Genomic DNA, 22,451 nt, shown 5'->3' with positions numbered 1-22,451 from the left:
TTTTTTACAAGCCAAGAACGCAAAATGCTTCATTTTTTCATTTTTGTCTACAAAGAGTAGAACCTGCCATGGCTGAGCCTTACGCCTGAATGCTTTCTGTAATTCCATGAAATTTCCGGCACTTTCGTAGGATATAAACCCCCAGGCATTCTCTAGATTGGATGTATCTCTTCCAGGTCTCCTACGCAGGCGGCTACTACGGCTACCCAGTGAGCCAAGGCTACCCGGCGTCAGATAGGCAGAGCAGGAGGATGCATTTGGTGGTACCACGAGGTAGCAGCGGTGGCGAAGAAAGCCTAGGAGTCCAGAGAGAAAAGGTTGATAGGAAGACTTCCCTTCCGAATGCTTTAGATTCACAAGGTGGCAGTGGCGACTTTAAGAGCAGGTAACTTTCCCGCTATCCGGTAGTGTTTTTTTTTCTTTTTTTTTCTTTTTTTTATTCTTATTTTTTTTTTTTACTTTTCTTTTTGGCTCTCTTCTTTGTCTGTCAGCCTCAGAACGTTTAACGTTCACTTCAGTGGAAAAGTGGATTGATCTCAGTTTTCAGTCTCTTCCAGTACTTCTGTCTTTCATTGCTATTAAAGTCCTTTTATAGTTTCGCTTGCGTTACACGACTGCTTTCGCATATTTAGTCTGCCACCCTCTTGTATTTCCCAGCCCATCTTCACTTAAACTTCATTAACTTGGCAACTCTAAACATATATTATTTTTACTCTATTACATCAAGCAATAATCCCCTGTATTTTGGCCCATATTCTAACAGAATTTATAACAGTATCCAGACATTCAAACTTCAGCAACAGCTGGCCGATTGTCATCAACAGAGGAAACACATAGGACGAGGGTTATGTGCTATTTACAGTGTTTTGTGAAATAATAACACTACCTCATTACAGACACACTGCAGAGTATGACTCATCTACAATTACTGTATTTGATTATTTATGACTTTCTTGTTAAATCCTAACTACATCTTTATGTTTCACTTGTGTATAACAATGGAAAACTCTTCATTGTTTACAGCAGTGTTTTGGAGCCTATGAAACAATATATATTCTGTATGTATATTTCCATACATAAATATTTTTAGGAAACAATTTTTTTTTTGTAGATAAATTCAGCTGGCCAAATTTTTTGTTATATATAATGATGTAAATTTTTATCTAGAGTAGACATACTGTAAGTAAGAATCTAGGCGTTATACCTCATTTTACGGTCAGAGTGGGAATCTTATTTAGTAAAGGTATTTCGATTTTTTATTCATCATGTTTACGTCATTGCGTCATTTATAATCAAAATAGTTCATTGACATTTTAACAATATTTTGCTTCTGAAAAAAATGAGGGAATTAAAAGAATAATTATCACTGTGGATATAAGCTATTGCTAAATGGTACTAAATTCAAGATTATCACTTCTTTTTGGTCCAGTGGGCTTGAAACAGAAAGGATATTGCCCTATAATTAGGATTTCCTGTAGGTTACCTACTAGCACTTCTCTTGTGTAATTGTCGGGACTAATGTTTTGCTATAATCTATATGGCCATAAGAACGGCATGGCCATGTGTAGGCTAATCTCCTATGTAAATGGTTTTAAGGCTAGAAAGTGGACTAAGAGACTGTAAGTACATATCCAAACCCTTTCAAAACCTAGATATAGGCCCTTTCCAAACTTGATTGTATAAGACTTCTTAAATTTACGACGCATTTTTGAAATAAGATTAGAGGCTGAAAATGCTAATTCCGGATTTCTGATTTGTGTTACACTGATACTTGAGAGATTAGTTTGCAGTTAGTCTGTCAGTTATTTGTCCTGTTAAACCTTATACATAAGGAATAAACATTAGTCACATAAGTACCAGGAACAGACTTCAGATATCCCACAGAAATTTTAACATCTAGCCGTTAATAGGCATGTAACTTGGCATTCAGAAAACTAGTTAATTAGTTTTTCTGTTCACCTTTAGAGTGATAGATGAATTTTTCTATTTAAATATTTTTAGCTTGATATTGAATTAGCTTTATTACACTTTAACCTTACAATTTTTTTTTTAACTAGAGGAAATAATTACAGAGTCCTCTTTACTTCCTTGTAAACGAGATCAAGTTCTTACAGAGAACCGAGTAATATTGATCAAGAATAGCTTCCATTATTTCAAGAAGGATTCAGGGGTCAAATCTTAGTATTTTAACCATACAGTAATAGCTGAAGAGACGCACTTTAGAAGTTCAGTCTTCAGTAGGTATTTGTCAACCCTGCAAAGAACTCTCTATGTTTAGATTTGGGTCAGCTGTGGATGTGACTGACTTTAGTTTGATGATTTTGAGGTAAAATTCAGTCATTGGCTTAACCAATCTCCGTGCAGCACACGTGGACTACACAAACATAAGGAACTGTCAGTCCAATGGAAATCATCACAGGGAATTAAGGCATCTGTAATAAGATATGTTGAGAAGTATGAGAGACCAGTGAACGTTGGAAAGGACAAACGAACTTCAAACTGCCACTAATGTCAAGAACATGATATCCTTTCACGACCATCTCAACTGCGTGAATGGGCTGAAGTCAAAAGGAACACTCAAATTAAAGATCCAATCATCATCACTGCATGTAGGGATGAGTATTTCTAGGAGCTCTCAAATAATCAGTAAGCAATTTATGAAAAGACCAGTATACTGTACAAATCCCCAATAGTTTTATTATTCAAGTACCCGATGACATTCCAACAATCAGAGAAACAACTAAGGTTATCAATCAGAGAGCAAGCGATAAGGCACCATTGACTGATAGGATCATAACAGATGTACAAGTATGGGAGCCGCACATTTGCAGCATAGCTAAATATGATGTAAGGGGTTATCTGGAGTGTATAACTAGTTCCAAGGAACACAAGGATGGCTTGGCAATTATCTATACATGTATAAGGAAGGCAGACAGTATGTGGCAACCATCAACGCATCACTGTTAAACATTGGTTGCCACCTTACCAGAAATACAGTGTGGCCTCAATCCTGATAAGGTACTAGTGCCATGATGTTTTCAGACAGACCTATGTAGGAGAATGCAAGCAGCAAAATGGTGAATAATGTGGTCTCTGTGGACCTCACAAATACGTTTGATTATACCTGTGAGGAAGATAGGAGAGGGGTGGGGAGTGGGAATCATTGAAAGGCATATCTTATCAGTCGAAAAATCGTCCGAGAGGGTTTTATATCAAGTTTGTAATTGGTTTTTCTTACTTTTTTCAATCAAGATTATTCCCTTAAATTTCCGTTGTAACGCTACTTCATAATCTACCAGTATCAACTGACAGTATCATTAAAAGTAAACAATACTAGATCTGAAAAGTACCATTATCATCAAATTATTTTGAAATTAAGGAAAAGCAGAATCACACATACCATTTACTTACCACAGTTTTGTAAGTACGACTAGCAATTTTCATATTGTAACGAGTTTCCACTGAAACAGGCAATACATGGCCAAAAATAGTTTGTGTAGAAGCCCAGTTGTTTAATAGAGGGAATTATTTAAGAACAGAAAAAATATTCTATAGGCTATCTTGAATAAAATCAGAAATAAAAGCCTACAAAATATTGAAGTTTCCATTGTTGACAAAAATCTTGTAATGTTATTGCAATCTACTACACTTAATTCATTGACCTCTCAGGTTTGGTTTAAAATTTCCTTTTCGAAAAGCAATTCAGTATGCAGGATTCAGTGATAGCCTCTTTTTTCTTAATTTCTTATAAAACCCTTTGACAATATCAAAACATTCTTTAGGATGTATTGATATGGGTGGAAACATTGTTTTTAGTTTGTATTACCTAATTAACTTTGCATCCCACCTTTTACAGTTTGTAAAACATTATAAATCTGGTATAGAATCCTTACCTCTTCACCAACAACAATTAAGCCTTCATATTTTAACACCCAACAAAATGATGTGCCTTGTACTGTATTTTGACTACCTTTCGCCTCTTTATAAACACTTTCTATTCTGTCATCTGAACTTTAGCATTCTTTGTTCTTTGGTTGTGAAAATGTTTGTATATCTTTCCATAGATTTGACTTCCTGAGTCCACTATGACATTTATACCCTGACAAAATTCATCAGCCATTTCAAAATATGTTGATTATAGTTAATGATCATGGAAAGTCCTTCCATTTCACAGAATTACACCATATTTCAGAGCTTTCCTTTGTGACATATCCTTAAATGTTTTAGTTTATTGTATTCTTTTGATCATGTTTCCTGGAAATTACTTGCCAATCATGATCGAGCTTGGTATCACCCCGTGTGTTAGAGCGCAAAACAAAATATCAACGAGTCCAGATGGATAAAGATGCAATGCCTAATTACTCGAGACTAATAGGATGGACTATAGGCAGTCGTATTGATGTATGATATATGCATATGTAATCTCAAATGACATTTTGTGTTCCTTCAGTAAATAAATTTTCTTAGGATAGTATGCACTTATTAGTGTCAACAATTGATTGACATATGGTACATATCACATTATTTAGGAAAACTTGGTGATGATATGAGGATTACCTTCACCTGATGATGATTGGGGCCTGTTCCTAAAGTGCTAATATTTAGTTAATTCCTATGTTGTAAGAAATTACAAAAAACGCCAAAAATAGATTATTCAAATAGATGAGATAAGAATTGGACACACTTTTATGTGTAAGTTCTTTAATTTTCTAAAGCCAGTGGTGCAATGAAGTTTTAGAATTAAAGTACCTTAATTGGCGTGACCCTGAAATGTTATTGAAAATTATCTTACCACTTAATAAAGAAGGGAACAGCTCAAATAGATAGAGCTCCACATATGTTACAATAAAAAAAAGCGAACAAATTAAGGACACTAGGTTTCAGTTAAAAAGATGGACAAATATATATAATTTAAAAGCGACCTGCGTCAACGGAAGTGTAATTTAAATCTGACATTCTTCTCGCTTGAAAGGATATAGTTATTTTACATTATAGGACTCATGGAAAGAATCATAACTAATGTTAAAAGCAAATTGACCTTCACAGGTCAAAAGTTGAATGGGATTAAAAGATTTCATAGCATTTTTATCCTGAACAGATAAAGAGACATCAGTTTTATTAGATTTTGTATAGGTTGGGTATTTGGTGCCCTTTTCTTAATATTGTGTAGACACAGCCTTACCTAGAAAAAATATTTACAATCTCAAATAGCATCACCTACAGCAGGCAGTCGTAAAATGTGTTGATGTCAAATGGTTGTAAGTTTCACACCTACCAAATTTGCTACTTTTCAACAATTGGTACAGGATTCTACTCTCATTTATATAAAAACTTCTTTCAACAACAGATTTAGCAGGCATAATTAGATACTCTCACAAACCTCACCATCATGCAGTACAAGTCACTTAGAATTTCCATTTGATAGAGGTGGACCAAAGAATTACTTGTACTATCACGGTAAAACACAAAAGGAATATCATGTCAAGTATTAAACTTTATAGCCCTTCTGGTTACTACCCAATTTCCATAACTCTCATATTATTTAAGGTTTTTTATCGTCTTCAGCCAAAATGTCTAAATAGGTTGGCTGATGATATGTTTCCCAGTTTGTCTTGAAGCATGTGATGCCCTTCTTAAATTCTTGAATTGTGTACAGAAATGCCTTTATTATGGTCAGGAAGTCTCTATTGTTGACCTCGGTTGTATTAGTGCCTTAAGTGTTCTAATCATGAGGTCCATGTTTTGAAAACAGACATATAGGAGTATGCGTGTCTTTTGTTAGCATCATTATTGGTTGTAAAGAGTAATTGTTGATGGGAACCATAGTGACTATAGGTATGCAATATCTTGAGTTTGTCTAGGTAGAATTCTCGGTCTATTACTTTTTGTATTATATATGCATATGTGGTTTGGCCTTGAGAACAAACTTTTTGCATAAGGAAAGGTAGTACTCTCATTGCGTCAATTCGGGTTCAGGTTCAGGTCGAGGCTTCGCCTTTGCATCGGTGCCATTCCATTCTCTGAATGTGGATCAGTGGTTGCTGGATCACTTAAAAGAGATCTAGCTAAAACTATGAGTTGAAGTTGAATCATAAACAAACTCAAAGTAGGTCAAGGACAGTGGGTTCTCAACATCAAGAACTTTTCATTTGCGATGTCTCTTCAACCATATACAACTTATTTTAAATTAAAGGCGTACTTTTGACAGCAAATTTACTTTTGAGATCCATCCCGTCTGTTCTTTAATTTCATAAAAACTGTCATTTTGAGAGAGTTTTGAGAGTTTCTATGATCAGTCTGGCATGAGGAAATGTTTTGATTCTTTCATGCTACATTGCTTTTAATATCGTCCTCATGTTTGGTCTTTATAGCTTATGACTTCTTAATTTGTTAAATAAGAACTTTTGATTTATTAAATTCCTTATCCATAATCTGTGTGTTTAATCTCTTTCACCGTCGTTCAGTTAGTTCTTTGTGCAGGTTGCATAAGACTTCATTAATCTAACCATTCTTTATCCTGAGATTTTTGCTGGCTGTACCATCCATCACAATCAAGTGGCTCAATACTACGCAGCATTTTACAAATTTTATTCCAGCTTTGATCAGATTGTAGAAGGATCTTTATAATCTGGTAGTTGAATCGAGGGAACTTCAGGAGTTCAGACTTGTTGCAAAATGCTTTCCTGTTGAACAGGTTGACATACGTCTCATCATAGTTTATATATGACTTATCTATTTAACGTTTGAACTGTACTTGATTTATTTTCAAAAATTTCAAAAAAGTTACAAAACTTTAAAAATCTTATTACACATATCTAATTTCATCATTACTTATCTATGTCCCTTCCTCTCTGTTTCGCTTTCCTTGGTGGAGCCCTAAGTCTGTGTAAAATTATGCTGTTTAAACGAGGGTCCTAAGGTTGACTAATGATAATAATGATAATTATAGTAATGTCCAGCAAGTAAGGTGAGATGGATTCTGTAAGTCTCAAGTGGAATGATCAATCCACACACTGATGAAGACTAAACTGTACATTATCTTGAAAAATACTTAAGAAATAACGAATCAATAAGAACCAAATTAAGGTTCTGAAAATTTCATGAATAAATCTGTAATTCCCAGATTTCCCTTTCATTCCGGTGTCATAAATGATAATTTGTCCTACATCACTGACAGAAATATTCGAAATAAGGGAAACTGAAAGGAGGGGATACAGACTGGATACACATTCAAGCAGGAGTGCGTTTCATTTCAAAGAAGTAATTCAGCAAAAGGATTACGAAAAAATCACTCGGCATAGATAATGGTAAAATAATGTTTGAATTTTTTCATAGGTAAAGTGTAATGATAAGAAAGAAAGCTTTGTTGGATTGAATAATACTTTTTAAAATGAACATGTGAATGAAATATAGATTTTAAGACTGATGTAAGTAGCAACCTTCAGAAAGATGAGCTAATCAAGAGCACCTATAAGATACTAATGATAAACATAATATATCTTCAAATAAGAGCGGGCTTGAAATCAACGCCAACAAAGTTACGGAATGTTGAAAAAGGTAGAACGACACCAATAGAACAAGGTCCAACTAGTTCATTAATCATAAGCCACAGGTCCGTTGATTTCTCTGCAATAAGATTTTTTTTGGGGGGAGGAGACTTCTGTGAAGCAGTCATTAACATTGCATACGTCTCACTCAAACTACTTGGGTCAGTTATTTCCTACTTAAACCTAATTTGTACATCTATGGTGACCAGTCTTTTGTTGCACTAGGGGTGGACGAATTTGAGCGCTATATCTAAAAGTAGGTTTATTTGCAGAAAACTTTATGGAATTTAAGGACCGTATCTGGCTATATATTGGTGCCATCTTGCTTAGACTACTACTTACTTTTCCAGTTGGAACAATAATCGACAAATACAGAACTGTCGTCTTTATCTATAGCATGATGGAATTATGTACCTCTGCATGTAAGTTTTAGTTTTGGCTTTACCAAGTTGAAATGAGGACCAAGGCAAGGAAGAGATAGTTTCATTCTTGTCAAAACAACCTTTTGAGGGTACAAATAAATTAGGATGAAGATTATTTACTCATAACAATTACAAGTGAAGTAATGGTTAAAACAAATGAAAACTAACTCATAACTTAATGGATTGATATTGCACAAAGTATTGTAAAAACTGTGCAAGTCTATTTTGATTGTCTCGATGATAAAATAGTTAATAAAAACAAATAATGTGTATAGCGTACCGTGAGGTATACGAACATGGTAAAACGTTAATAGCCTATGCTTTACCCAGATTTAGATTAAATCTAAAACGTGTTTCCAATTTTATCTTGCGTGTAAATTCTTGCTCTGTATATTACAATTACACAGTGCCTTTGAATTTCGTTTAGATAGATTAGAAGTTGCTTTCCTGATGATTATTGTTACCGGTGCCGAGGATATTGCGAGTGGTAAATAAAAGGTTTTAACTGTGCTTGGGATAGAATTAGAATGGCAAAATATCATAGTTATAGATCCAACTCGTTTTCTTTTATTTGCATTTTCTTTGAAGAGAAGTATTACCCAGAACTTTTGTATAAAACACGTTTCATGGTAATTGAAAATTTTCTCCGAAAAGAATGTTGCATGTATTAATCAAGATATCACAAAGGAAAAAAATGTGTAATCTAAAGAAACAAAATTTGATCATGCAGCCTCCAAACGTTTACTTCTTAATGCAACTGTGAGCTTTTCCACCAGTTGTATGTTGTATGTCATAGATCAAATCCCTCCTACCCCGAGATACCTTTTTCTGCATTCATACATAACTCTAGCAACCATGTTTAACACTTGTTACCTCACTACATTATTTTAACAGCATATCAGATCCCAGCCTTTGAAACCACCTGTCTCTCAGGCATCATGATCTAATGTTAGCTTGTAACATCTGACATGTTTGTCCTCTGGCTCGGGGATTATCGAGAAATATCTAATGAAGTTAGTTGTATAATTGTTAGCTGTTAGAAATTTACATTCTTTTTATAGTCACCCATGAGTAGTACTAAGCATTCATTGACTTATTTTTCCTCAGTTATTGAAACTACAGTATACTGTATAGCAATTCATGTTCAGATGCAGTGATGAAGCAGATAGTAGTGATAAGCAAAAAGTAGAACTTACCTTGTATTCAAACGAGGCAGTATATGAACCGGTTTTATTGAAACTGATAGTGTCATTTTGTTGTATTAATGCTACATTAATTAAGAAATGGAACATTTACACATGATGTGAGGTTTAAAGAACAGGTACATTTGCATTGTATCATCGAATCCCAAGGTACTTTCAATACTACATTACACAAAAACTAATGCCATACGCAGGCTTAATGTTATCATGTATTGTGAGTGAACCGTCATCTCCTATGGAATTCATCTGTGTCCTGTCTACCTAACATGTTCGTCTTTTCTTGTAATCCTTTGTGGAAAGCAAATGTCCTTCTCTGTAAGATGATGCTTTGGCTTTTATTTATTTATTCTCATACATTTGTCTTTATTTTTAAGGATATGTTTGTTTTATTATTATTATTATTTGAAAACCAATCCTGGTAAAATCATTTCTGCTCGTCCCTAAAATTTCATCAGCAATTAAATCTAATATTCGATTAATGATTATTATTATATCTTTCTACGCAAACCTTTTTATAATTTTATGCTTGTTAAAGAAGGTGCTAATAATTTTAGTCTAAGGAGTCATTGTAAAGTCTTATTAAGTCGAAAATATTATATCTGGTCATACGTACTTATTCATATGATTATAACAGATTTTTGATTCTTCATGTAAGGGATGAGTAGAGTTGAGGATCGGTAAAAGGTCTTTATGTTTAAGATTTAGTTTTTCATTACTTTTGCGTGGAACCTTACAGTTGAAGATTTTTTTTATGTTTTATGCAATGATATTTTGGTGTAATTTATTAGTTCTTCGGTGTTGTTTTAATTTATTCATCCATACAATTAATTTTTCTTGAGTTACAGGTCAAGCGTCTCTAGATCTCAAAGTTGTCGGACTGATTACCATGGGGACCATAATAGAAGGTATCGTTCACAAGAGTAAGAATTCCTTTGATAGTATTTTGATATCAAATTTATAATACTCTTTAACCTTTCAATGTAAAACCCCCTGTGACCCTCAGGACAAAAATAAGTTCGGGGATGTCAATTTACTATTAAGTTTTTTTGTGTTTTAGACAGTTTTCAAGGGTTAATAGAATTACACTTAATATAAGAAAGAGCAGAATGAAAAGAGATTTACAGTCCAGACCAATGTTTGTCAGCAGGGTTCACCAGAGAACCTCTGTTTAAAAGGGTCTTGATATTACATTGAATGTAAAAATACCTGCTTTATAAAAGAAACCATACGAGCTTTCTTACTATAACACCAAATTTCGGATTGGGTTAATTCAATAACTATTTCTCTCGTACATAACATATAGTAACATCAACTCATTCTCAGTGTGTGTGTTCTCTTTTTATAATAATATTTTCTTCAGTTAGGTATTGATAACCACCGTTTCAATTATCTTACGTCTTTTAATATACTATTACCAATTCATGGTCATTGCTAAACTAAATGAATGATCCTTGATACAGGTCGTTTTTACATTGAACTATGATTGAATAAGCAATTGAGTACTGTAAACAGCCACCTAGGAAATGTTATGTTTTACGCTGAATGTAAAACTAATTTAAACAAGGAGACAAACCTGAATTCAAGAATGATCGAATATGGCCCACTAATTAAATGATAAATTTTATATCATATACAAATCTATTTTTCATGAAACAAAGAACATTGTACACAAGCTTGAGGGTATAAATATATAGATTGACTTTTAATGTCTGTTTTAAGGGCGCAAAATGAATAAGACTAAAAGACTTAATCTAAGGTCGGATATTTTTCAAGTCAAAGTTAAGCAGTATCCGTGCTTGAGAAGAAATATATCCTCTGAAACGTATGTAATGCTACGCAGGAATTACTAATTTTATCCTTTTAGCTTTACGAGTACCAAGACCCATTTAGGTTTTTAAAACCTTATTTTTCTTTAATATACTGTATATATTTGATATTAGTCAAGCTATCATTGCACTAGTGATGTGCACGTGTATGCATGTGAAGTTGGCAGTGTATACCTATGTATATGTGTGTATATATTTACTTGAATTTTGTCAAATAAATACGCTCGTATATGTACGTGTAAACGCACAGAGTAATATGCATAAGCGCTCATGTAAATGATAAGATAGGGCTATTAGGTTTTTATTATACTTTTTTTCTATTTTTGAATATTTTTTTTCAAATTTTAAATTTTTGAGTATTTGTATTTTTGTACTCTTTTTTTTTTTTTCTATGCCATTTTTTGAGGATGCTTTTTATATTCACATTACATTTATATATGTAAATAGTAAATTCACATCTGTTCTTATACCCTATCATGTCTCATTATCAAATGTGCAAATTAATATCTATAGGAGAACGGAAGTGACTTCAATTATTATAAGACTGAGATCCCTTGAAACTCTGTCTCTGTCTCTGTCTCTCTCTTCTTTCTGGAACGGATATATCAATTCTAAAGTGGCCGTTTATTTGATATTTATCAACATAGTGTGTGTGTGTGTGTGTATATATATATATATATATATATATATATATATATATATATATATATATATATATATATATATATATATATATATATATATATATATATATATAGTATATGTATGTATGTATCCATGTATGTATGTGTGTATATGCACATCATTTTGATATGACATAACTAGAGGCAGAAGGCAAAAACACGCAGAGGTACATTAGGTACACAAGTTATCTATATCTTGGGCAAGCGTGTGTCTGTGTATGTGTTGTGCAAATCTAGACTTTCTACTAACCGTGACGTTTATATTCTTAGTAGGCTATATACAATTGTAACAGATGTTAATTTGAATGTCTAATTCAGTATTGGCAATAAATAAAAGAACTAAAAAGATTTTCTTTTTCAAATATTTTTTCTGAGATCAATAATAATTTTGATGTAGGTATTTGCCTCGTGTGTGTTAGTGTTGGTAATTCACCCCGTTTATGAATGCGTGGATGTGTCCATGCAATGATTTGCATATGCAGCTTGAATTCACAGGATGATATTAGATATTTGGCGTTTTGTGTGTTTACAGAAACATTAAAAAGTACTTAGATACTTCATACTTAAATTCACATGTCTTCAGTATCCTTGTATAAACACGGAGTAAAAGACGAATGTCTGGACGGATCAATATAAACCTCATCCTAATTAAGAACACCTCGAGTGAAACCTTATCTCAAGTTAGGACACTTCAACTGGGACCTTTTCTTATAGTTTTGGACTAATTCCTGTTTTCGTAGGAGATAAAATAGTTTAGAATGTGTGTTACATGTATGGATGTGCATTATTTACACAGGCCACTAATACCACTTGTAGGGAAGTTCTTCCCCATTTAATAGATTAGCCTTAATCCAATTGGACGTGCTCTACAATTCTTAGACGAAAATATTTTGCATTTAGATCAACAGTAATCACTACACTAAATGTATGTAGGACACATGCAGAAAATTGGTTTCTATAGTATGACAAACAAGGAAGTACACATTTATTACCTCAACTCATGTATATTTTCTCATAATTGAAATTACCTTGCTTGACCTCACATGTTAATAGATATGTATTTGGTAATGAAATTGTTAAATGAAATTAGGAACCTTGGACATTCATGTCATTGTCCCTGAGAATTTACCTGGATAGCCCACTGTTTGAGAAACACTGGTCTAGACCTACCGATTCAGAGGAACAGAGGTCACAGAACAGCCTTCATGTTTAAAGGTCATCCGAGCTCATGACCTCATGACCTCCATGCTATTTTTTTCAGTCAAGTCTTCTCAGTCGCTTTACCCTTTCAGATGTTACCCGTGTGATAGTATAGTCCATCCTTCATGAATAATTTGCAGATATCTTCAAGATTTTGAGTAACCTTTCATAGATCTAGGAAATATCTTCGGCATTCTTTCTGTAAGGGAAAAAATATCGTCTGGTCAAATTTCGTTCACCAAGAAATTAGGTTACATTTGTGCAAGGGAGGTAAAATGGCCCTAATTTTAATGGAATGTTAGTTTAGGTGGGTTTTGTGTACGTATAAATGATGCTTAACGAAATTTGACCATTTTCATTCGTGAAATGGAAATATGATTTTATACCTTCTTGAGAAGAGTATCTTTCTCTCTTATCCTTAGATGTTATATTTATATCTTAGTTTTATGTTGCAGATGCCATGATGTTTGATGGCCCACTAGATTCCTAGTTTAAATAATTTTTACTCTGCCACATTTAAATTACCTAACTTAATTTTTGCATCGAAAGTGCTAGAGGGAACTAACACTTTTAAATGAAATTTTGTTGTTACTGTACTTACTTATACTTTTTATCATTTTAAGGACTCTGCCAATAAAAATTTGTTTCCAATTTCGTTGGAAATAACAAAACTGCTGTATGTATGTATAAACAAGCAAAAACTTTGACCTGAGGACACGAAGTATCATTGCTCTTCAAACCATGGTAATGACTTTTTTGTGGACAATAAAATTATATCTACTTCCTTCAGTTTAATCAATACTTTCATACTTGATAATCTTATTGAGATAAATATCATTCTATTTCCATAAAATAACCTCTTCTTCAACTCGAAAAGGTTAATAACACGTAGTTGTAAAGTTTGCTAGCCTTTGTGTATAATACAAATTTTGTCATTTCATCTATATCCTTATATAAATTATAAACATTACTGTTACCTCCCTTCAATATATTTAAAAAAGATATATAATAACGTCAACAAATTCTATCATTCATTGTGTACGTTTGTAAACATATAAAATAAATTATTGCGTAAGAAATTATGCATTTATCATTATTCTGGTGTATTATCATGTATTTTGCTAATATATACACAATACTTTTTTTTCAGCGAGGTAAGTTGAAAATATATTGGTTATGAATTGTAATAGGTAGATCATTGCTAGCTTTCTTAACTTACTGGTCAAATACTTTTAAGAATTTTAGATTTTGAATATTTTAATACATGTTTTAGATAGATATTACCAATGATTTTTTTCTCAGGTGGACACATTTAAAAGGTTGTTCTTATTTTCGGCCTTACCATGATCTGCTGGAGCTAATACACGCAGAGAAACATTTCATTATTAGTAATAATCAAATGTATTTTGGAAAACAATTATTGCATAACATATCCCCTTCTCCTGGTAAAGTTTTACGGCACTAATGCATCGTCTTGTTTTATTCATCACTAGCACCAAAGAGTAAAGACAATGCTGGGCCAAAGGCAGTTTTGAGTGGCACTGTCTCGTAGGCTGTAAGTTGAGAGTCGTTTCCTTGGCACTCTTGCTCGTCGTTCAAAGATGGTCGTCTTTAAAAATCTTGTGTAAACGTATATCTTTCTCTTCGAAATTTGAATGAATAATTAGTGGCCGTTAAAGTCAATTAAACACAGTAGTATAAGGTTAAAGAGTAATTTATCCCTAGGAAAGAATAAATTTCGTGCATAATTCAGTTCGTGATTTTTGAATGATTAAACATTGCTCGTTAAAGATTGACTTGTTTTATGTAACTAACAGTTGACAAAATAAATAAGGATTTTAACATTTAGATTAAAGGGAATGTGTAATTCAACATTGCTCATCTTGGGCACTGATGTTTTGTCACTTAAAAAGTTAATGCTAATGGTCTTACTTTTTTCCTTATAAATTTTGCAATGTCTTCAGCATGTATGTCGTTTTAGATTGTCGTGCTTTCTTCGAAATTTTTTATAACTCGCCTTTTTAATGCAGTCAACTGTTGTTTATCATATTTTAGAATATAAGAAAAGAAAATATACCTATGTATATACATTAATTTATATATACTTATATAATTTATGCATATGTATATATACATTAAAATGTATACAAAAAAAACTGTATATAAAGCTAGAAAATTATATTGCTATGATAGAACGGTAAATGGATTGAAATCTTTCCAGTTGTAAATGATTTATTTTTTTCTTCGAATGCATTGGTAAAGTTTTTTTTTTAAGGGATTTTGCATTTTCTGTTTTTTGTTGTGTGTTGTTCTTTGTGAATTCTATAGTTCTAAAATTATTGGTATTTTACCAAAACAACTTTTCTTTAATTGAAGTGGGAATTTGTATTTTATCTTTGTTGTTATTATCAATAGTAACATCGTTGTCATGTGTATAATCTATTCTAACCAAAATAAAATTCGATTTTTATTAATTTTTTAGTACTATACTGTAAATATAAGATACTTGGGGAACGTAAATTACTATATTTGTGTTTATCTTCGATGTATTCATATAACTATTCGTGAACGATTTGTAAGATAATCAGTGTTTCTATTTCTTTGGATGGATTTATTGCAACTAACTTAGTGTATCTTCTGTTCATACTCACACTCTTATTCACCACGGTGATTAGAATACTGAACTAAGTTAGTTTATTTTAATCATATTTAGTCCTCAACTACCAAAACAATAATGGCCTTTAAATTTAGTTTAAACTAAAACATATACCTATTTATAAATTACAAACAAGGAGGATACCCTCAATGACGCGTAAATAGCGTTAAGAAAGTTGAAAGGCATGAAAAATTATTATGTGGAACTGTATGTAGAAGTTTTCCTTCAATTATTACTGTAATCTTTTTAATAAGATGAAAGAATGGCATGATTAAATTGATTGGTCTTATGATTACTTTACATGCTAATCTCGAAGGAAATTTGGCAAATTTATTAAAGAACGGTGAAAGCTATTGAACTTTACCCCGTGTAGGAATTATCTCTGCATCATACTCCATTGTATCTGTGTTTTTCTACAATAATGGAATGGTTGTTTTTTATCACTGGGTGTTCAATATAAAATCAGATTTTATCACTGGGTGTACATTATAAAATGAGACTCTTGAATATTGAAAATCCTTCACTTACCTTATTGTTTTTATTTTATTCTAACAGAATGCACTACAAATGTATCCGACTATCACGCCAAATCGTTGTACTATGCTATGGCAGTTTAATGATAATTTCTATAGGTTATATTGGTTCTCTGTCATTAAGAGTTCACAGGTTCTTTCAGGAACACACATGAGGTCTGTGTATTTATATTCTGGGTCAGCTTTCAACTGTATTGGTTATTTTCATCAATGTAATTCAATGACAAGTTATTTAATGTCATAAACATAAACATCAAGCCAATGACCGAGTCCTGCATCCTGTTTGGATGGACTTCTCTTCAAAATGCTCTTTACATTTATGCTGAGGTCCTCCTCCTATTTGGGGAATTTTAAAATGAGGTCTTTTTGCTTTTCTTCTACAACCTTTGAGCTCGATGCATTCGTTTCTATTTCTCTATTTGTCTTGTTCTTATATAGAGGAGGGGTGGCATGATTTAGGAGTGAAAGTAGATAAAAATTATTATTGTAGTAGGTAAGATCTATTTAGGAAAAATACAACCATGTTGGCGTCTACAGCGAAAAGATTTTGTTCTCGAGAAATTCTAACGAAATAAACCCTGACTCGCTTTAACTTGCTTTGTTGAGAATATAATGTTAAGAGTATAGTGAAGCCCTGAAGAATTTTTTTAATGCAAATCATTTTTGAAAAAGAGATATGGGTGTTTCAATAATTTCTTTAACTCTATATAAACACAAAGTTCTAGCAGGATTCAGCAATGACTAACCGTTTATTTTTTTATTTTACTGAACTTCACCCTTATTAGTCCTTCAACAGCAACAAAAATCAATGCAATAAGCACAAGCAAAAATTTCTGGGATTCCAAATAATTTGTTTTTCATAATTAGTCGTTGGTTTGGATTTTTTTTTTATTTTTCATTTCGAATCTCCTTTATTTTAACCTGTCCTCATTGAGGATTGAATTATTAAGCTTGTAGGAGTTAGCTTTATTCTTATCCAGCCAACTGTTTTGATATGACAAATTTATTATAATTCTGCTCTCTCACCTTCCCAGATTATGTATATTTTCATCATCATTTTGATACTAATAACAGGGCTAATCCTGTAGCAGGCGATGCTTAGAACCGTGGGTTTTCAAGTTGTGATATTCTGTTAATAATTTTTGCTAGTTACTGCAAATTGGATATCTTGCCTGCAAGGATTCTTTGATAGCAATAGAGTTTAGCCTCTTCTTGCAGTCTCATTTATTTAGATACTGCTGAAGGGGAGAATTATAAAGCAAGATAGATGTTAACAGAGCTAATATAGTAATGAAAGTCTAAACTTTCAAAAAACTATATAGTTAAACCTAGTGACAACAAAGAAATGTTTGATTTAAAGCAGAATGATTATTTTGGGACAACTGATGGCACTGAAACATGACCTTGTAAATGTTCCGCTATGGTACTCATGAAGACAATAGTAATAGAACCAAAGGAAGTTTGATGTCCCTATGTGGGCATGAGAAATTATAGCTTATACTTTATGGCTACCTTATTTATAATTGATTAGGGGGAAGATAAAGCAGTACAATACTAAATCAACCATTCACCTTGGAGATAAAATGGAGGCAGATAAGGAATCCACAGTGTTTGTGCCTTTACTTATACCTACTGTATATTACTTATTATCATATAACTTCTGGGGTATCAAAAGTAATATCCTTATTTTCAGGACTAGTTGTACTACTTATAACAATTGCATACGGGTTGTCAGACTGATCTACCTTAATAATACAAAGCATTTTTCATCATAAAGACTTTGTGCAAAAACTGCAAGGAATGTCCTTGCATGCTATAAAGACATCACCTGATACCTGAATAATTATAAATACATGGTCATCGTTCAGCAAGAGATCCAACCTAACACGAGGCTTAGCATGATTCATTGTTTGTGGACATAATAATGTGTATTGATGAGTTTTAGAACATATTCTCTTCTATTCATGTATTTCTAATATTTTTAGCATGCTTAGAATACGGAGAAACTTTTTTCAGAGAACTATCTTGCATTAGTTCTTTCCTAAGATTTTTCGTGGTAAAAGCATCAGGGTTTACCACAGATATTTGCACTTGAATCTTGTTAAAAGACAGCTCCTAGCTTCATTATTGTTGTAATCTATAAAATTTAACATATGATTATAGGTAGGTCAATTATTTTCACGATAGGTTTTCTTGCTTGGCCTCTCTGATGATTTGCAGTAGACATCTATGTAATCAAGGGCACATAAGTCAGAATGTGATCCTTGCATTAAATTTGACGCTGAATGAGATATCTATGAAGTAGAATGGCCTTCCCATAACTCCCTAAGCTACTCGAGGATAACATCAGTTCTTTTCATCATCATCGAGAAGGGAATCCCTAATTGCTGTGAACTATCCTTAAATGATATTTTTGTTTTTCCATCATATGGGCCAAAGTTTCTGGTTGTCTGTAATATAGACAAGATTTCATTGACTTTCATAGCAACTGTCAGTCCCTGGGTTAGCGGAAATGTTTCGAAACATTAATGGTGTCCGTAGAAAACTGGGTATAGGCAATGATAACATTTATATAGGCTTCCAACCCTTCTAGTCTCAATAGGACTTGTTTCATTAGATGGCTACACATACAGAAGTTTTTGCTAAATTAGAGGACAATATTTGGGTTTAGAAGAACCTTTTAAGGTATAGAGAATCTGATCTATAGGTAGTTTTCCATTAATGATACCTGCCAGGAATTACTGCAGAATCCAACTTTGAAGGTTCATGGTGATAAAAAGCTCTCCAGAACATTTCAGCCGTATTCAGGAAAAGGTCTAATTCAAGCTGCCATTTTTAATTGCCTGCAGTTGTGACAGAAGTAGTTATTGCTGTTTTATCTGCAGAAGATAGTGAAGAGAGGGAAAAAAGAAGAGGGTGAATCCACAGTTTAAACTAAGTTTTGACTTGAATCATAAATTATATGGAGTGCCTAAGTACATTTAAGACTTCCAAGTAAGTCTGTCAGGATATCTTGATAGTGTTTAAGAATGTCCTCCAGCTTTGGCTTTTGACCTTGGATTTGTTACAAATTTGTCTCCTTTGATCCAGTTGAGTAAAAGGCAGATTCATCTTTCAATGCTGAGGTACTAATCAAGAGACCTATCAATACTGGAATACTTAGCATGCTCTACCTTTTAATAGTCATGACTTCCTAGATAACTTTCAACAATCATTGCCTCATTTCTATATTATCCCAAGTATCATTTGATGTCCATGGCTTTCTCCTTGTAACTACATGTCCCAAAACTTCACTATTATCTGACTGATATAGGTTCTTAATATCATACCATTCTTCATTAATTGTCTGCTCTTCGGCTCTTAAAGTCCTTAAGACTGCAAACCGATTCCTACATTCAATTGCAAATGTTTTTCTGTGCTCATCAGCCAGAAGCTTAGTTGTATCAAACCTAGGTATTTTATTTACATTTCTGTTGGGTGCTTCCAGTTTCAATTTCAGCGTGGTAAAGAGGAGCTGGTGAGCACTACCAATATCTGCACCCCAATAGCGTCTTACATTTCTCAGAGTCCTTCTCTCTTTATTTATGGCTGTGATCAATCTGATTCTTGTAATTGCCACATGGTGAAATCCATGTATATTTATGGATGCCCTTATGCTGGAAAAGAGTACCTTCAATAGCGTGATTGTTTGCTGAACAAAAACTTTTAAAATGGGCTCCATTTTGCAAAATCGCCAAGTTCCTCAGGACACGTCACATTCTTTATACTTTAATTATTCTTTCCAACTTTTGCATTGAGGTCACCAATCACAATTTTCATAACTCTCTCAGCGATCTTATCTATTACACACTAGAGTTCTTCATAGTATTCATCTTTCCATTCTTCAGGGGCTTCATTTTTTGGTGCATAACAAACTCTAATGCCCATATTTCACTGCTTTGATTTAAACTCTGCAAGTAACAATCTACTATTTACAGCTCTCCACTCAGTTAATGTCTTTTCTGATCTTGGTGTCATCATCATTCCTATCCCTTCCATCAGTTCTTCCTATATATATATATATATATATATATATATATATATATATATGTATATATATACATATATATGTATATATATAAATACATATATATAATATATATATATATATATGTGTATTATATATAAATATATATATATATATATATATATATATATATATATATATATATATAATGTATATATAATGTATATATATGTGTATATATATATAAATACATATATATATATATATATATATATGTGTGTATATATATATATATATATATATATATATATATATATATATATATATATATATATATATATTTCCTTGGTCCAAGATTTCCTTACCAATCCCCTTACGAGTTTCACTTAGGGCCAAGATATCCAAACTATATTTCATAAATTCATTCTCAACTCGCTGAAACTTCCAAATCTGATTCATGGTTCTAACATTCCAATTACCAATTTTCAATTTTTCTTTAGTATAACCGCGAGATTCTTAGCACCCCGCTACGCTCGGGACTGGCGGCCATTCCGTTATTTTCTCTTTCCATAGACTGACTAAATCCTTCGAGGATTCATTAGCTAAATTTATCAAAGGATAGCCAGTTATTTGTGATACGTAGTGCCTATCTAACTAAGGCAAGTCACCTACTAATTCCAGTAAGATCATGCGCCAGGCATCAAGAGTAGAAGTCGATGAGACATCTTTTTTATCGCCTTAAACCCAATCCGCGACCCTGCAGTCAGTGACTTCTAGATTTAGTGGGACATTTCCTCCATACCTAAAGTTCTCGTTACTTCAGCAGGTTGCTCATTCGCTCATATAACTATTGACAAACATGGATTGCTAAAATACACCGCCTAGTGGTGTGTGTGTGTGTGTGTATATATATATATATATATATATATATATATATATATATATATATATATATATATATGTATATATATATATATATATGTATGTATGTATGTATGTATATACATATGAAAGTAAATGACTATGATAAATTTAGGAATGAGCATTACACACACGCACACACACACACACACTCTCTCTCTCTCTCTCTCTCTCTCTCTCTCTCTCTCTCTCTCTCTCTCTCTCTCTCTCTCTCTCTCTCTCTCGACTTAATTAAGATGCATTTTTACATGGTTGGAGATTATATCCTTTCGATTAGAACAAAGTCACGAAGCAGGAATATTATACCATGCCCTGCTTTTGGTAGATTTCCTAGCATAATTACTTTTTGGTATCCCCTCTCCCCGCCAAAATTAACGAAGCATTGGTAAAAGAGGTCAAATTTCGACGTATATATAATTCATCAGCATAGGTAGTCATTGTCCTCAGAAATTATTGGGGCTCATATTGTCACGTATTTATAGGAAATGAAATTAACTTGTAAACAAAATTAAGTTGTGTTGATTTAATACAATAATGTATTGATATGTACATAAACAAAACTTATAGCGGGAAAGTATTTTTTGTCGCAAGTATCTTATTTAATATACTTTAGTAGCTTTCGAAAACTACTTTAAAATGAATTACATAACACCTGCCTTTCCTAAAATTAATTAGATATTATTGAAACGTTTATATTTTACAAAATTACGAATTGAGTTTTTCAGAGTAAGATTATACAGTAGCTATTAATCGCTTGACAACAACAATGTGGCAATTGTTAATAAATGACGCTGCTGAAACTTCAAGAACGTATTTCTATTGTCGTTTTATAGTTTGATTTGGTCTTAACTTTAGTTTATTTGACAAGGAGGATTCTGTTCCCCTTCAGCCCAGAATAGTTTTGTATCTTTGCATCTGGAAGTTAAATAGAGGTATTTCATAAAAGAGAAACTGAAATACATACCAGATAATTGTATGTTTTAGTCGTAGATAATGGACGAAGGAGATAGGTTTTAATGGTGTATCATTCAAGTGTTGATGGAGAAGGATTGGGAATCTAGAACGCCTATTAGAAACGTATTTACGTTAAAAGATTTTCAAGGGCTTCTGGTGAGACATTAGTCTTTGTATTTACATGAAGTTTAGGTGAAGACTAGACAGTTTACTAAAATTTCATTCTCGATTCATTAAGGGGAGATTGTCTGCAACTGTTAATTCTGTCTTTTTAAGGTTACGGTATGAAACTAATTAAGATTGCTATATATTGGTCGATATGTCTGTACTTTTATTACATATTGGCAAACGCATCTGATTTTTCTTTTCATATGTCCATTCATAATAATTATTCATAGGGTAGATTTTAGTATATAAAAGTGCTATTAAAGGAGTAAAATTCTTATTTCAGAATGTCTTTTCCCAGCTAAGAAGAACAACAATAACAATTACGTGGGTGTG

At 32.7% G+C, this 22,451-nt stretch overlaps 1 protein-coding gene across 9 annotated transcripts in view; it reads left to right on the top strand.

The window, feature by feature from the left end:
- Positions 1-22,451, top strand: part of LOC137644036 (uncharacterized) — a 971,945-nt gene that overhangs the window by 943,929 nt on the left and 5,565 nt on the right. For 5 of the 9 annotated variants that reach the window (XM_068376929.1, XM_068376931.1, XM_068376930.1 and 2 more), the window contains 2 exons: positions 177-385; positions 10,017-10,091. In XM_068376929.1, the coding sequence (XP_068233030.1) occupies positions 177-385; positions 10,017-10,091 (284 nt within the window). The remainder of the gene's footprint in view (positions 1-176; positions 386-10,016; positions 10,092-22,451) is intronic. The other 4 variants (XM_068376937.1, XM_068376936.1, XM_068376932.1 and 1 more) reach the window with 2 other exon arrangements.

This window comes from Palaemon carinicauda, chromosome 7, assembly GCF_036898095.1.
Source record: "Palaemon carinicauda isolate YSFRI2023 chromosome 7, ASM3689809v2, whole genome shotgun sequence".
NCBI classification, from domain to species: domain Eukaryota; kingdom Metazoa; phylum Arthropoda; class Malacostraca; order Decapoda; family Palaemonidae; genus Palaemon; species Palaemon carinicauda.
Note: the sequence above shows the minus strand (reverse complement) of the source record. Positions and strands in the feature narration are given on the sequence as shown.